Genomic DNA, 17,571 nt, shown 5'->3' on the forward strand with positions numbered 1-17,571 from the left:
TATCCTATTAGAGCGATTAGAACATGCTGTAGGTATTACAGGTACTGCACTGCAGTGGTTTGTATCATATCTATCTAATAGACTCCAATTTGTTCATGTAAATGGAGAGTCCTCTTCACACACTGAGGTTAATTATGGAGTTCCACAGGGTTCAGTGCTAGGACCAATTCTGTTTACATTATACATGCTTCCCTTAGGCAGTATCATTAGAAGACATAGCATACATTTTCACTGCTATGCAGATGACACCCGACTCTATCTGTCCATGAAGCCAGATAACACACACCAATTAGTTAAACTGCAGGAATGTCTTAAAGACATAAAGACCTGGATGGCCGCTAACTTTCGGCTTCTTAATTCAGATAAAACTGAGGTTATTGTACTCGGCCCTGAAAAGCTTAGAAATATGGTATCTAACAAGATTCTTACTCTGGATGGCATTACCTTGGCCTCCAGTAACGCTGTGAGGAACCTTGGAGTCATTTTTGACCAGGACATGTTTAATATGTGCATTGAAGGACAAATATGTAAGACTGCGTTCTTCCATTTGCGCAACATCTCTAAAATTAGAAATATCCTGTCTCAGAGTGACGCTGAAAAACTAGTTCATGCATTTATTACTTCCAGGCTGGACTACTGTAATTCATTATTATCAGGATGTCCAAAAACCTCACTGAAAAGCCTTCAGCTAATCCAAAATGCTGCAGCAAGAGTCCTGACAGGGACTAGAAGGAGAGAGCATATTTCTCCTGCTTTGGCTTCCCTTCATTGGCTTCCTGTTAAATCCAGAATTGAATTCAAAATCCTGCTCCTCACATACAAGGTCTTAAATAATCAGGCCCCATCTTATCTTAATGACCTTGTAGTACCATATCACCCTATTAGAGCACTTCGCTCTCGCTCTGCAGGCCTACTTGTTGTTCCTAGAGTATTTAAAAGTAGAATGGGAGGGAGAGCCTTCAGTTTTCAGGCCCCTCTTCTGTGGAACCAGCTTCCAGTTTGGATTCAGGAGACAGACACTATCTCTACTTTCAAGATTAGGCTTAAAACTTTCCTTTTTGCTAAAGCATATAGTTAGGGCTGGACCAGGTGACCCTGAATCCTCCCTTAGTTATGGGATAGACATAGGCTGCCGGGGGATTCCCATGATGCATTGAGTTTTTCCTTTCCAGTCACCTTTCTCACTCACTATGTATTAACAGACCTTTCTGCATTGAATCATATCTGTTATTAACCTCTGTCTCTCTTCCACAGCATGTCTTTTATCCTGTCTTCCTTCTCTCACCCCAACCGGTCGCAGCAGATGGCCGCCCCTCCCTGAGCCTGGTTCTGCCGGAGGTTTCTTCCTGTTAAAAGGGAGTTTTTCCTTCCCACTGTTGCCAAAGTGCTTGCTCATAGGGGGTCATATGATTGTTGGGTTTTTCTCTGTATCTATGAAGCGCCTTGAGGCGACTTATGTTGTGATTTGGCGCTATATAAATAAAATTGAATTGAATTGAATATGTACCATCACTATCATCCAAATGAGCTACAAATATATTAAATGTATATTAGATAGTAAACAAAGAGGAATACCTTTTGATTCAACATGAACATTGATTGTGTGGGTTATGTTTCCCAAATAATTGGTAGCTGTGCAAGTGCAAGTTGTGTTGTGTGTTGTTACTCGGGTGATATTGAGACTGTTTGCACTCTCCAACATAGTCTCCCCATCACAAGTCCAGTTATACACAGGAGGAGGGTTTCCCTCAGCTTCACAGCTCAAAGTGATATTAGTACCCTCAAGTGAAGAGATGGCTTTAGTACTCTCTGTGTTTAGTTCTGGAGCATCTGAAAAGAAAGAATTTTTTTGTTCAGCTTTATATTTGCACAACAGATAGCTAAATTGACAATAATTTATTTGATCTAAGCCAAAAATTAAAATTAAAGCATCTTCTTTATTTTTTTTAAAAAAATCATTTCTTTTTTTGGATAATTTTAATATACTTTTTGCCTCTGTATTAGTATAAGTATTTTGAATTGCTTCAGTATGAAAGGTGCTATACAAGTAATCTTATATTGCCTTGCCTTCTGTCTTGATAGAGCAGCATGTTTACTCACAGTGTGCTGAAACCTTTTGTGTTTGAGAAATGGCAGGAGTTTTTAGTTCTTGTCGTCCAAAATTCAGCTGCGCTTCACATCTGAATTCCACTACATTTTCTTCTCTGTTGATGTTGACTGTTAGAATAGAGGACTCATTTACTGGAGTTTTGGTTGTTGCGTCATTGAAAGATTCTGTGTGGATTTTTTTTCTGTTTTTGTACCAGCTAACAGTCAGGTATTGAACAGGTGCAACATTGATGATGTCACACTGCAGTCTGTACTGTGTTTCTTTTCGCGTCACGTTCACAAGCTGTACAGAGTAATCAACTTCTGGATTCTCTGCCAAACAAAGTTAGATAACTGTTAGTTACTCATGATCGTTGCTTTTAGTTTTCTTAGCATTGCTCTGTATTCATTTCAAATTAAACTTACTGAATGTAATAACTTGAAGGTCCTTGCTGCATTCATGAGACTCATTTAGTTTTACTTTGCACTTGATCGTTACATTCCAATCTGACAGTGACACTGACTGGGAGATAGACATTTGATTTTCTATGATGCGAGAGGTTTCATTTCCAACTGTAAAGTACAGCCCTTTATGTTCAGCCTGTGCTGTGGTGCAGTTTACAGTGACAGAATTTCCTCCATATTCTTCTATGATCTCAGTTGAACTCAGAGTAAGAGGGTTGTGCTCTGGTGGGCATATGCTGTCAGCATCTGTAAATAGACAAGATTGATGTGCTTATTAGGTTTTATTTGTCCTGCTTCACGTTTTTCACACTAAGTATTAATAATAAACAGTACAAAACAAAATCAAAAAGCATCAGTAATATATGGTAAAATGCAGGATATTAAAATACAGCCACTCATTTGCCTCAACCGTTTTTAAACATATTCATTTTCAGAGGTTCAGAAATCCTTGAAAAATTGACCATGTGAGGCCCAATGAGATCTCAGTGCAAGTAAAGAAGGCCAATATTACAATGACAAATGGTAAATGGCCTGTATTTGTATAGCGCTTTACTAGTCCCTAAGGACCCCAAAGCGCTTTACACATCCAATCATCCACCCATTCACACACACATTCACACACTGGTGATGGCAAGCTACATTGTAGCCACAGCCACCCTGGGGCGCACTGACAGAGGTGAGGCTGCCAAACACTGGCACCACCGGGTCCTCTGACCACCACCAGTAGGCAACTAGTGAAGAGTCTTGCCCAAGGACACAACGACCGAGACTGTCCAAGTCGGGGCTCCAACCGGCAACCTTCCGATTACAAGGCGAACTCCCAACTCTTGAGCCACGATTGCCCAAAGCAAAATAAATCAGAGTTATTAAAAATTTTGTTTAGTGTCCTGGTCATATGTAATAATTCTTAAAAAGATAGAATGCACTGGCCAGCCTAGGAATACCAAAAGTCCTAAAAGACAGAAAACAACGTTTAACATTTCAAGGACCCTCTAGGATGTTGGCACATTATTAACGTCTACATCTAAGAGACACCTTCATGAATCAAAACACAGAGCGTTCACAATAAGATGCAAAAATAAATATATATCTTTGGAGAGAAACTGTGCTAAATACTGATTAAAACTAATAAAACATTTTAATTCATTTTGAAATTAAAGTGCATTTATATGTTGTCTGTTATTTAAACACTATAAATAAATATAGTACTAAATAAGACAACTAAGAAACAGATGTACTTCCTCTATTAAGAAAGCTAAAACAGAATATTATCTGTCTGTCACCACTGAGAACCTAAATAATCCACAGAAGTTCTGGAAAATCATTAAGTCTCTTTCAGTGAGTAAAAGCTCCCACGCTCTACCCACCTATGTTTTTAAGGATTCTGTTCCTGTTTATGATAGGAAGGAGATTATGAATTGTTTTAACAAGCACTTTATATCTTCTGGCTCTTTGTTTGACTCTCTGAACCCAGTCTCTGTAAAATCTGGCACAAACCTTCCGGTGTACACTGGTCAGCCATTTAACTTTGTTCCTTTCTCTGTGCAGGAGGTCTGTAAAGCTCTTAAACTGTTAGATCCTAGAAAATCTCCAGGGCCAGACTTACTAGATCCTTACTTCTTGAAACTGGCAGCTGATTTTGTAGCAGAGCCTCTCACAACACTTTTCAACCTCACACTGGACATGAATAAAATTCCCTCAGTATGGAAATCAGCTGGTGGTGGTCAGAGGGCCCGGTGGCGCCAGTGTCCGGCAGCCTCGCCTCTGTCAGTGCGCCCCAGGGTGGCTGTGGCTACAATGTAGCTTGCCATCACCAGTGTGTGAATGGGTGGATGACTGGATATGTAAAGCGCTTTGGGGTCCTTAGGGACTAGTAAAGCGCTATATAAATACAGGCCATTTACCATTTTACCATGAATGCTTCTGCTCAATGTCTTCGAATGGTTGATTCTGTGTATCATGCTTGTCTGAGGTTCATCACTAACTGTAAATTTCAGACTCACCACTGTGAGTTATACTCTCAGGTAGGATGGCCTGCTTTGGTAAGTCGGAGGAACTCTCATTTATACAGTTTTATATATAAGGCGATACTTGGGTTGCTGCCTTCTTATATATGTTCCCTGCTTGTAATGAAACATGCTGGTCGGTATTCTCTTCGTCCGCATGGTTACTTGTTGCTTTCTGTTCCATTTGCCCGAACTGAACTTGGTAAAAGAGCTTTTGTCCATTTAGCACCCTTGGCCTGGAACAAACTGCAGAAGGAATGGAAAATGACTGAATTCATTTCATTAAGTGATTTTAAATCTAAACTACGAATCCTTGAGGCCAAGTCCATAACATGCAACTGTTTCAATTAGATTGATTGTCATTTTAACTGACTTTTTATTTTATTTGAATTTTATTGAATTTTATTTTTATTTTATTTGTATTCTTTCACTTATTGTTGCATGTGTGTTGTTGCTGCCTGTGTTTGAGTAATTTCTGTAACTGTGAGACATCTGCTGCTGCCTATCTTGGCCAGGTCTCCCTTGAAAAAGAGGTTTTTAATCTCAATGGGATCTTCCTGGTTAAATAAAGGTTAATAAATAAATAAATAAATAAGTATACCCCTACTGCTTTCACAAGTTTTAAGAGGATAAATGGCATCCACATGCTGCTAATCAAATCCATGAGGATGTTTAACTAACCATCAAGCGAATTCAACCCAAAGTCAGACTGTACAATGCTCAGATAAAGTCCAATAAAAAAAGAGCTGCACGTCAGACTCTACAAAGCCTCACAAAGCATGTTAGATGTTAAAGATCATGAGAGTACAAATAGAAATTGGATCATGCAACAGGACAAATATCCCAAGCACTCCAGCAAATAAACAAAAATATTCTAAGGCTGTTTTCAACATTTATGTACTCATCATCATTTTTGGAGGGATAACCCAGGCAATTTTGATCAGGCTCTACAACAGTTACTAGACTGTATGCTTGTCATCCTCTATCTTATCAAATTTATTGGTATAATGAGCAGTGTGATGGCTTCTTTGTGGCTATGTTTGGGTAGTGGTCGATTTAATTATTGCAGAGAGGGCAGTTGCATTACTATGGATAGGTGGATATAGTGTCCTTTTAATTCTGTGGTAAGAAACATTTAGCACGTTATTCCTGTCGACAGCAAAATATAAAACTAGATGCTAAAGCCATTGTTTTATTTCTAGGACTTGAGTGATTTCATGCCCTGTGTCTTGCTGCTGTTTACCTGCATATGGTATTTATATTGGCTCATTTAGTGACTTGCTCCAATCACCACAGAGAGTGCCATATGGGCATTCCTTTTTGGAGTGTTTGCACTGGGATGAATTGTTATAATGACCATCAGCAGCGCAGGTGACGGTTCACCTGTGGAATCTAACTTACCATTTGATGTGTGTACTTTTTATTTTCTTTGTCTTAAAAGTGTGTGTGTGTGTGTGTGTGTGTGTGTGTGTGTGTGTGTGTGTGTGTGTGTGTGTGTGTGTGTGTGTGTGTGTGTAATGTTTTCATATTGTTTGCCTGGAATACATTTTAGCTATGATAGGTTGTGTCACAGTCAATTTATATTGTGAACCAGACTGGAATTATAATTTGTTTTTAACAAATGTATTAAAGGTATTTTAATTTTGGAAGCAATCTGCTTTAGTAGTGCACTTTCAAACCAGTGTAGGCTTTTGGTTAGGATGTTTGAAAACACTCTGTATATTTCCTAGGGGTGAAATTCCACTAGGTGGCGTGGTCGCAGCTTAATCATAACATCTCTGACCACCTACACACACACACACAAAAAAATTACCCACAACTATGTGAGAAACTGATAACATTGTAAAGAAAGTGGTTACTGCAAGTCATTGCTGCTAAAGGTTTTTTAAAAGCTACTGAATGATGGGGTATAATTAGTCTTTCACAAGACTACAAAGAGTCCTGTGAAAGCTTTATTTTTCATCAGACTGTAAAGTTCAATATGGCCCACGCTCTCTCAGTTTGATGAAAACGGAACTTTGTATCAGAAGTAACGTTCACCTCTCCCACTTAAAATGGGTTTTCATTTATTCTTTTAAAAGTCAGAGGTTACATTGATAGTCCTTCGAATTCCATTAGTACCTCATTAAAATGGGAGTATTTTATTTTTTAAAAAACACATATAGAAATTATTAGTTTTAGTTTGCTTTTTTGTGCATTTACCACCAAGATACCGGAAGTTAGGCCAAAAAGAAACTCAAAGTTAACTAAAAAGTTTTACTCCTGTCAACTCAATAAAATAATCAATTTTTCAGATAGATACAGAGTTAAGGAAAATCCCTTTGTACTTAAAGAACATCTTTATTACTCACCACATAGTGAAAAGATGAGTATGAAGAAGCTTAGCATCCTCACAGATAGCATGCTTGAACAGCATGCAGGAGGAATAATGAGATGGAAGGAAGTGAGCAGTGTTTCAGGATCGTCCAGACGATGTCCAGCTTAAGGACCCGGGTTAGATGAATATCAGTTCGATGCAGGAGATATGATGTCCGCCTGACAGGCTGGCAGTATCACATGCAGAAAGAAAACATAGAGGAAATTCAATGCTCTTGTGTACAGGAAACACTGTGAAACCCAAAATACAAAACCACATCCAGAGCCAGCGCTTTGTGAAGTAACGGTAGCTTAGTGATGCCCCTCCCCCTATGTTTTGTGCCATTATTCACTGTTCTTTTACAAAGTGTCTAATTTCTACAAAGAAGAGAGAAATTATGTGAGTTTACAGAGAAATACAAATTCTAGCACAAAAATGCACCACAGAAGGCAGATTTGTCAACCTAATCCATTTTAGTGATCACCCAATTATTCACAGTCGATGTACATGTCATAGTTTTTATGTTTTTAATAAACACAGACACAGAAAGTTTGTTTCATTCTCTCTACACTTATGTGAGAATCATCCACATCATCTTTTTCTGTTTGCACATGTTCAGAATATAACCCTTTTTATGCTGGTTTGGTCATCATGGAAACTTGTTTGAGGGAGCAGGATCCTCCTTTGAACGCCATCGTGGTAGTGGCTTTAATAGTGTCTAATAATAGTGTTTAATAGTGTATATGACAGAGTTATTTATTGTATTATTTATTTCTTTAGTTATTATTAGTTATTTTAATTAGTTATTATTATTTATTTAGTTATTTATTGTAAGTGTTAATTCCTGGCTTTCAAAGGGCAAAAGGTCACCTATACTGCTCCCATTTTCGACCCATCTTGTCTCCTCTAGATGACTTTCCACCCTCCCTGAGCTCGACTCTGCTCACACCAGACCCACATGCATCAGCTAGTACTCTGCGGTCAGTCCTGCTATGCCCTTGAGTGAAGGGAAAATATGCATTAAGGGAGGATGTACAAAAAGCAACATGCAAATACAGTTTTATAATATGTCAACATATAGCATTTTGAATTTCAGTAGTATTAAATAAAAACATGAAAGGCATTTTATAAAGTTCCCTTACCACTAGGGAAAGTCTCATAAACAACTTCTCAGTTTTGTTTAAATAAGCAATTGAAAATCTGAGTGTAAAACCACGGTGGTAAGATGGGCATAGGAATCTGAAAAAGTAAAAACGTATGCAAAGAGATCAGCCTTAATGGTCTGTCATGACAGGCATGCTCTCGCAACCACACCATGTGCTCTCTTTCTCTTTAGACATTTGAGGAAGTGGTGAAAAAAAGAAAAGAAGACACTGGAGGAAGTGGTGCAACACAGAAATTATCCACACTTTTGTGTTCTATTGTTCATATCCTGTTCTTAACTGCAAGCTCAAAAGGCAAGTATTATAAAAACCGACAGTAAAACGTTGTTAGTCATCATGTTTTAGCATAAAGTCTTTTGTTCAGTGATAATGCTGCTAGCTGTTTTTCTCAGACAGATAGGATCGAAACCAGGGAGTCATTAATGCTACCAGCCTCTGCTGTTTATCTGAGCAGTTAAATAAATTTGACAGGAAATAGATACACTGCTCAAAAGATTAAAGAAACAGTTTGAAAACACATCATAACTCACCGGGAAGAAAATCACAATAGATAATATGTTGGAAATTAAAGGAGGCCACATCATTTAAGGGGAATGACAGTTATCAAGCTATCAAAGTGAAAGAAATGATGTGACAGGCTAGCACATTTTGCTGATACTTTTTTATCTGCAAACAGCAAAAAGATAGTATGTCTCAGTGTGCATGCTTTCTACCCTAATTGAGCACTCAAACCATGTTGTACAACAAGCTTCACTGACACACAAGTTCACCAATCTGTGGGCTCATTCACTATTTTATAAAAGGCTGCAAAGGTAAACACCTCAATTCTAAGAAGGTTTGTAATAGTACAGCATATAAAGTTCTTTTTTGTGTTAAAAAAAAAACCCAAAACAAATTCATGATTTGTTTTAGTCACAATACACAGCATTCGTGAGCATATGAGTATGGTTGTGTTTAGCAATTTGTAGCTCCAGGCAAGACATTTAGTGTTAAGAAGAGGAAAATGCTTGGCACCAGGGGTTTGTGTTGCTGTTTTCACTAGCCTAGCAAAAATCCCTGCCTTGCATTCTCATATCTGCCTCCAATCCCCATGCCATCTACAACACAGATACTGGAAAACAATCCTGTGATTTTGCTTTGTGCAGATATACATCATGACACTACTAAAAACCACTTGTAATGTTGATTTGATAGGTTAGTGGAGCATTCTGCAACTAAGCATGAGTGTAGATGTGTGTAATCACATACACCACAGATGGTGGTGGTAAACATCTCATTCTCTTTATTCTAAAGCTTCTCAAGGACTCCTTGCTCTTTTTCAGTAGTGTTAGAATCTTAAAAAGAAGGCGACTGGAGTTCTTTAAACTCTAGGAAGTTTAATCATCATGTTCTTTAGCTCTAAAGACTATGACCCGGATTACTGAGAAACTACACAGATACAGTTTCAATTTCCCTATCATAAAATCACAATTATTTTTGTTAAACCCCTTTAATAAAGCTGAAAATCTGCACTTCAGTTACATTTTAATTGAGTTTAAATGTTTGATTGTCCAAAACTTTATAGACCCCAACCATATCAAGTTTCAGTTGCAGCTGTTATAACTGTATAGTTGCCATGTTATCAATAATCCATAACTTGTTGTCCAACTTGACTTCAGTGGCAGATATGATATAATTTGATTTTAAAAGCTAGGGTTGTTGGCTTTTATTGAGCAATGACCTGCAGTTTGCACTGGCGCAGTTTGCAGCCAAGTTTGAAGTGACTGGGATCTAAATTACCTCCAAGTCTGATGCCCTGGCTCTCAGCTGGAAACAAGTTGCTGCCACAAGTGGAGACGCTTAAGAGTCTCAAGATCTCAAGAGCAAACAGATTGGTACAGTATCTGTGTTGATGCTGATTTTGTACTACTCTGTTGTGTTGAACACAGAGCGTGGAGTGTGAAGGCAAAGATGTACTGGTCAGTACAAGTTCTAGGTAGTGACTCAGAAAATGAGACCATGGATCCAAGTGGCAAAGGTTAAATCCTCCAAAAGGGGGCTGGCCTCTCCCTTGGAGATCAATCAATCAATCAATCTTTATTTATAAAGCACTTTTCATACAGAAAAAATGTAGCACAAAGTGCTTTACATAGTTAAAAGCAGCCCACCCCACCCTCCAACTCACTCCCCACACTCTCAATACACATATATCCCCCCACCCCCACCCACACACACATACACACACGCGCACACTTAAAGAGTAAAAATTGGGCTGGGCTCGCATGAGCCAAGTGAGGAAACATTATAACAGAGAGCCGTCTGCACCGGGAGCCGGTCACAGACCGCAGCCTCCGGGCTGGGCACACAGCCGGAGGGAGGCAAAGGAGCCCCCCAACCAGGCTGAGAGGACCCCAGAGACCCAGCAGCCACGGTCAATAACAGCCCCGGTGCAGAGAGCGCCCTCCGAGGAAACACTGGAGATATGACGCAATACGATGTATACAGGGTAAAATGATAAAATAAATAAGAACAGGATACAATATAAATATAAATATAAATAGAGTAAGAAGATTAAAAAATGAATAAGAATAAAATCAAGAAATATTAGGTAAATCCTAAATTAATAATAGAATAACAGGATAGAATAAATAAGCATAAAAAATAAATAAACGCCAAGTAAAAGCTAAATTAAAAAGGTGGGTCTTGAGCCTGTTCTTAAAAACATGTACGTTCTCTGCGGCCCTGAGCTCCTCCGGCAGGCTGTTCCACAGACGAGGACCATACCACTGAAAAGCTGCCTCTCCGTGAGTATGTGTCCTGACTTTAGGGACAATCAAAAGGCCAGTACCAGAGGACCTCAGGGTCCGCGAGGGTTCGTATGGTAAAAGCAGATCTGAGAGATAAGAAGGCCCAAGACCATTAAGACATTTAAAAACCAATAAAAGAACTTTAAAATCGATCCTGAAACACACGGGGAGCCAGTGCAGCGATTCTAAAACCGGTGTAATGTGGGCCCGCCCTCTGGTCTTCGTCAGCACACGAGCTGCCGAGTTTTGCAAGAGTTGTAAAGTTGAAATATTCTTCTTAGGAAGACCAGAGAGCAGGGCATTACAGTAATCAATGCGACTGGTAATAAAAGCATGCATCAGCATCTCCGTGTTGGCCCGAGAGAGAATAGGGCGGACTCTGGCTATATTTTTTAGATGATAAAATCCAATTTTGGTTACATGTTTAACATGTGGGATAAAACCAAGCTCAGAGTCAAAAATAACACCCAGGTTTTTCACTTGTAGCGAAGGACATAGTGAAAATGACACAAGGAATTTGGGCATTTGGTAGGGGCTCAGAATAGAGCTGCTACTTCTTCTCCAAATTGAAAGAGCCAGTTGGCGTGGTTCAGGCATTAAATCAGGATGCCTCCTGGCCCTTCTAGGTATGTCCTACCACAACCCAGTATCACAGCAAAATGTTTAATGACATCTCAGTCTACCGTGTCCATTTCACGCTTTGGAGATGCAAATCATGATTCATGTTTCATATTTAGACTATTTACATAAGTTGAAACTCCACTTAAGTACCTCAATAGTGTATGAGTTTGTTATGATCCTGTACATGATTTTCTTAGGTTTTGAAATTTAAGAAATGTGTTTATTGTTTGGGTTTTGATTTCTGTTCTTTTTTTTTTTTTGGAGTTCTGGTACACAAACAGTTCACAGACTGGGTTAAGTTGAAAATAATGTTTTTATTAAACACACAGACACAGATTAAGTTTGTTTTATTCTCTCTACACATGTGAAAATCATCTACATCATGTCTTACCTTTGCATATGTCCATAATTTAACCTTGTTATGTGAGTTTGATCACCATGGAAACTCTCTTTAGGTTGGTTAAGTAGTGTCCACTCCGATACCACACATCATTCATATTGGATTGGGCACATATTTGATACTACCAGGCTCATTTATGATAATTTAAATAACCACATTAATGGGAAAAAGTCAACATACAGCAGACAGCAATCAGATGGGATCAGTGGAAGTGGAATCCAAACTGGTGAGACATTGTGCCAGGAGAGGGAGTCCCCTTGGATTGCTATGATATTAACCCGACTGTAGCTGTTACCAGTCACTGTCAGGTTCCACATAGAAGCTGTTATATTTAGTTCTAAAGTAAGCAATGTGTAATGAATAGATTATGTAGTAGAAGCAATATTGCCTTCCTCTACATAAATTATAGAGGTCAGTTAGCATTTATCTAAATAAATAAATGCATCAGTTGTTCACTTCTATTGCATGCAGTTTATTAAAGTTTGAGTTTCATTTCTTTATTAGTTCCATACCATCACTGCTCACTCTCTTACTATAAAGCTGTCATTTACTCCCAATTTTTACTTGGTGAACGGTGAACGTAAAGATGTGAAGTTCTTCTCTCTTTGGCCTGGTGTTGGAAATGGTGAGTGTGACGAAGGTGTGCTCCCTGGCTCAGCTGCAGGGAAGGGGTGGTGCAGTGAGTTCAAGGGGCAGTGCCAGAGAGGTTGGTGGGACAGGTGTGTGGTGTTTTAGTTAATGAGCTCTCTCGCTCTCTCTTTTCCTGTGTTATATTTAATGAAGCCGGAGGCTCCATCATTAGGTACGGGCTCAAAATCAAAATTGCTGGTGATATCCAAATCAACACAGTCTCCGTCTGTTTGGGAAGTGCTGCTTGTAAGCAGACTACATGCAAATGATAAATGAACATTCAGGCTCTCCGCAGGTCAAATGCAAAAACGTTCCTGGGTACAAACCATGCTGGTAATTCAAATGTCTAAATACCACTGAGTAACTTGTGTGGAGTATCTTACAAATGTAACAGATGAACTTTTCCAGTCAAAGTGCTGAATAGTGGATGTATTCAAACTGTACTGTAAAGAATTCTTGCTCTGATTTCCCTGATCCAAGGATTCTCCTTCACACTGCCAACATCAATGCCATACATCGTGGTCTGGATGAAAGTGTAGAAGACACAGGAGGAAGGGCTGAGCGGGGCCGGTTTCCTTGAGAAAAACCTCCACGCTTCCTCCCACCTTCATGAATTTCATCAGGTGGTCAGCAGCATTAGATGTGCTAATCTTTGAAGGCTTTCTTCCCTTAGATATTGGAGGTAACAAGTTAAGCAGCAGAAGGACGGCAGACACTTCACAGTCCCATACACCCTCATCAGGATCATGCTGTGCAGAAACAAGCACCTCATCCAATTCTGCACTCTGAGGCAGATTGCAATCTTTGATGATCCTTGGCTTGAAGAGTGTTGGCCACTTGGTGAGTAATTTTGAGCTAGAAGAAGGGAGTAATACAAGAACTTTGTCTCCGGGTGAAAATTGCCTGAGTGTGGCCTCTCTGTTATACAGGCAATGCTGACATTGCTAAGCCTGGAGCAAATTCTCCCAAATCAACCTCCCCAGTGTGTGGATTTTTACTCTCAGGTCCAGCACGGATTGAATTTCATTCTTTGAGGGGCTTGGACCTTCCTCGCAGCTTTCCTTAATCAGGTCGAGCACCCCACGCAGCTTCCTGCTGAACAGCAGTTCAAAGGGAATAAATTCAGCCACTCCAACAACCCAGTCAATAAGTTCAAAGAGGACCTACATTAATGGTAGGGGGCACAAAGGTGCTTTTGGTATGGTTGGCTGGTTAATAAGTTGGCATTCCAGAAAGGATGTGCACCAGCAGCGCACATCCTCTCGGATGCCTGGCCAAAAAAATTGGCTCATAATTCGCTCTTGTCAAACCCCCTATGCCCTGCCCTGCCATGGGGTTATAGTGAGCCACCAACAAGTGGGTGTGTGTCTCCTCCGTGCAAGTGTCACAACTCACTCGATACAGCCTATCTTTTAAAAATACAAAACACAGGTAGGTCCGCATGGCTTCAGGGCACACCACGTAAGCATCAATTTCAATCACTTGGTCAAAGGCTGAGCATAGGATGTCATCACGAGACTGCTCCAGTGGAAAATCTCCCATGATGGGAATTACATTACATGCTACTAATGGTTGTGATCGCATCCCCGCATAGGGTGAGAAGCTTAGCAATCCGGGAGGGGCTCATTATGGACATACTTAAGAGTCCATTCTTTCCCATCGAATGGAGCCAGTTGAGGTGTTTTTTTGCATCTGACAAGGATGCCTCCTGGGCGCCTCCTGGGTGAGGTGTTCCAGCATTGTCCTACTGGGAGGGGGCCCTGGGGCAGACCCAGGACACGCTGGAGAAATTATATCTCTCGGCTGGCCTGGGAACACCTTGGTGTTCCCTGGACAAGCTGGAGGAGGTGGCTGGGGAGAGAGAGGTCTGGGCTTCTCTGCTTGGGCTGCTGGCCCCGGCCCCAGATAAGTGGAAGAGGACGGACGGATGGACTCTTAAGTATGTCCATAATGACCACTCCCAATAAAAAACTTAACACCCTCAACTCTGCTACATCCAGATCCACTTCCTGTCTTTTTGTTAGTGCCACCATCTTCAAACATCACACATGAGACACAGGTCTCACTATCATCTTGCAAACCTTCAACTTTCACCGTTGCTGCTATTCTTCTGGCACAAGGAACCCCTGACTGCACTCTCTTATTAATCTTACTTGTACAATGTCCATTGCTTTGGGTGATTGACCCCACATTACCAGGTATTTAAACACATCTACCTTCACTATCTTTACTCCTTGCAGCTTCATTGTTACACATGTGTCCTTCTCATTTACACACACGTATTGTGCTGACTTTACAGATAACAGATACAGATTGTGAGTATCATAGATTATGAAGAATCCTGCATAAAATACTAATCACCATCACATGCCTCTGACACTTAACTTCCTCACGCAGTACAGTAGTTCCCCTCTTGGGAACTGGCCAGATGAGATATATAATCTCTCCACGGGGGTCTGGGTCTCTCCCAGGGTCTGCCATGGTTGCCAGTTAGGCTGAGAATACCTCTTCTCATCCTATCTCTAAGACTGACCCCAGCCTGTGTACAGAGGAAGCTCATTTTGTCTGTCTGCAGTCCTGACCTCAATCTCAATGAACATTTGGAGATCAGCTTGGACATCCTGTTTGTGCCAGAGTGAGCAGCACAACCACTGACTGGCAGTGTGTGAAAAGCTGGTGACCAGGATAAGGAAGCTGTGCCGGGCTCTTGTCTCTATGTATGTTTTTTTCCAACAGTGTAAGATTTATTGCAAAAAAAACCATTGTTATAACAAAAAAAATATTAAACTCAAATTTCCTTACATGATGTGTTAAGTTTCTACGTTTTATTATCTGCTGCCTGAGAAATCTCTGAACCCTTACATGCGATTTCAGATTTAACAGCTATTGGTCAATGTGAAACTGCCTCTGTAGTCAGACTTTGCTTGTGATATTTATTTATTTTTTTATTTATCTTTTGATTACTTGTTTTTTAAGAAAGGAAAACACATGACATAATTTTTTTTAAATATTTATTTAATTAATAGAAAAGTAATAGAAATAATAGAAAATAAAACTTTTTTTAAAAGCCCATCAGCATGGATCCATTGTTGAAGTGGGTGGGCCCACATTTCCAGGAATGTGAAGCTTGGAGTTTTTTATACAAGGGTATGAAATGGGTGTAGAACTTCTTTTTTAATGAAAGAAAAATAATTAGGTAGCACATTAAATTAAGTTTTTGCTTCGATTTACAGAAAGCAGCAGATATCTTATTTGTTTCCATTAGTTTGTGTCAAAGGGATATCTTTGTCAGAAACAAAACTATAATGTCCATGTTTTTTCCACTGATTGCGACAGTAGAACACAATGAAGATGGAGATGATGATGGCTGCTACAAATGGCAAAGCCCAAATGACTGCAAAAGTGATTTTATTGGTTTTACCTGTAAGATAAAAAAAATAAAACCAAAGTTTACTTCTCAAAACTTCCTAAAATACATTGATCAATTTAAACATCAGCTAACACTTCTCTTTAGTCATCAGTGTCCTCTAAATGTCCCACAGCAATATTAGGCTTGAAATAAACAAAGACGTGTACCTCTTGGTTCAACATGAACATTGATCGTCTTGGTTACGCTTCCCAGATAATTGGCAGCTGTGCAGGTGCAGGTTTTAGTGCGATTTACTCGAGTTATATTGAGACTGTTTGTGTTCGCCAACATATTCTCCCCATCACAAGTCCAGTTATAGACAGAAGGAGGGTTTCCTTCAGCTTCACAACTCAAGGTGATATTAGAACCTTCAAGTAGATAGTCATGATTACTATCTTTTGTGTTTACCTCTGGAGCATCTGAAGAGACAAAAAGATGTTTGTTATTCGTTTAAATAATTACATGTTGTATGCCTCATTTTCACATTGTTAAATTCAGTTTAGAAATGAAAAAATCCAAGAAATATTCTGTTTTTGTGTAAACAGCAGGATGTTTACTCACAGTGGGCTGAAACATTGTGTGTTTGAGAAATAGCGGGAAGTTTTGGTCCACGTGGTCCAAAGTCCAGCTTGGCCTCACATCTGAGCTCAACGACTTTTTCTTCTTTGCTGATGTTGACTCTCAGAATAGAGGACTCATTTACTGGAGTTTTGGTTGTTGTGTCATTGAAAGATTCTGTCTTGATGATTTTATTGTTTTTATACCAAGTAATAGTGAGATACTGAACAGGAGCAACATTGATGATGTCACACTGCAGTTTGTATTGTGTCTTGGTGTACTGCTTGTCCTCTTTGTGCTTCAACATCAGACCATGATTCATTTCAGAGATTGACACGGTCTCTGGGGTTTCTGCAAATGAAGCAAAGTAAAAAATACATTTAGAACATATGACAAATGGATGCGCTTGTTAGCATCAATATGAGAACAATGAATGCATAAATGCATTGATATTAAAAGGTTGGGTTTTTCTTGCCACTAACAGAGTCTTCTTCACAGTTCTACATGAAAGTACAACATTTGGATCAGAGTTACAGCAGGTTACTCGACAACATCGTCTTCAAAGTTGCAGTGTCAGCAAACTGAAATTATGCCTTTGTTATACAAAAATAAATAAATAAAAGTATTTTACATCATAGCCTGTTTCATCTTAATTTCTAGTACAATAATGCAGTTTTGACAGATGTACTTACTATAAACAATGATGACTGGGCTCACAGAACACTGAAAATTGTCATTTAGAGTGATGCTGCAGAAAGGACTTGGAGTCCACCATTTCAGGTTTTTAACCATCCAAGTGACATCAGAACCAGGTTTAAATTCTTTGTCTCCAGCAGGAGTCACCCAGGCCATTTCAGCAACATCTGTGGCTGATGTGCTGCATTTGATTGAAACTGGATCTCCAAATCTCACAACCATTTCAGACGGTGCCAGAGTTAGAGGACAACCTGCCATTCACAATACCTTCAGTTAGACATGATTTGTTATCAAATCAAAAATAAGACCCACAACAAAAGAATAACACCCACAACATTAGAGATCAAATAAAAATAAATTTAAGAAATAAATAACAACTAAATAATAATAAAA

General features: G+C 39.5%; 1 protein-coding gene across 1 annotated transcript in view; it reads right to left on the reverse strand.

The window, feature by feature from the left end:
• Positions 1-17,571, reverse strand: part of LOC146576361 (hemicentin-1) — a 52,426-nt gene that overhangs the window by 29,413 nt on the left and 5,442 nt on the right. The window contains exons 11-19 of the mRNA XM_085272520.1: positions 17,175-17,429; positions 16,486-16,833; positions 16,092-16,343; positions 15,767-15,936; positions 13,514-13,678; positions 6,911-7,040; positions 2,515-2,799; positions 2,101-2,421; positions 1,576-1,830 (exon numbers count right to left, since the gene is read on the reverse strand). Of these exons, the coding sequence (XP_085128646.1) occupies positions 1,576-1,830; positions 2,101-2,421; positions 2,515-2,799; positions 6,911-7,040; positions 13,514-13,678; positions 15,767-15,936; positions 16,092-16,343; positions 16,486-16,833; positions 17,175-17,429 (2,181 nt within the window). The remainder of the gene's footprint in view (positions 1-1,575; positions 1,831-2,100; positions 2,422-2,514; positions 2,800-6,910; positions 7,041-13,513; positions 13,679-15,766; positions 15,937-16,091; positions 16,344-16,485; positions 16,834-17,174; positions 17,430-17,571) is intronic.

The sequence above is a fragment of the Mchenga conophoros genome, linkage group LG4, assembly GCF_057382185.1.
Source record: "Mchenga conophoros isolate Kocher_MC1m ecotype Shallow Benthic linkage group LG4, M_conophoros_male_GT1.1, whole genome shotgun sequence".
Classification (NCBI taxonomy): domain Eukaryota; kingdom Metazoa; phylum Chordata; class Actinopteri; order Cichliformes; family Cichlidae; genus Mchenga; species Mchenga conophoros.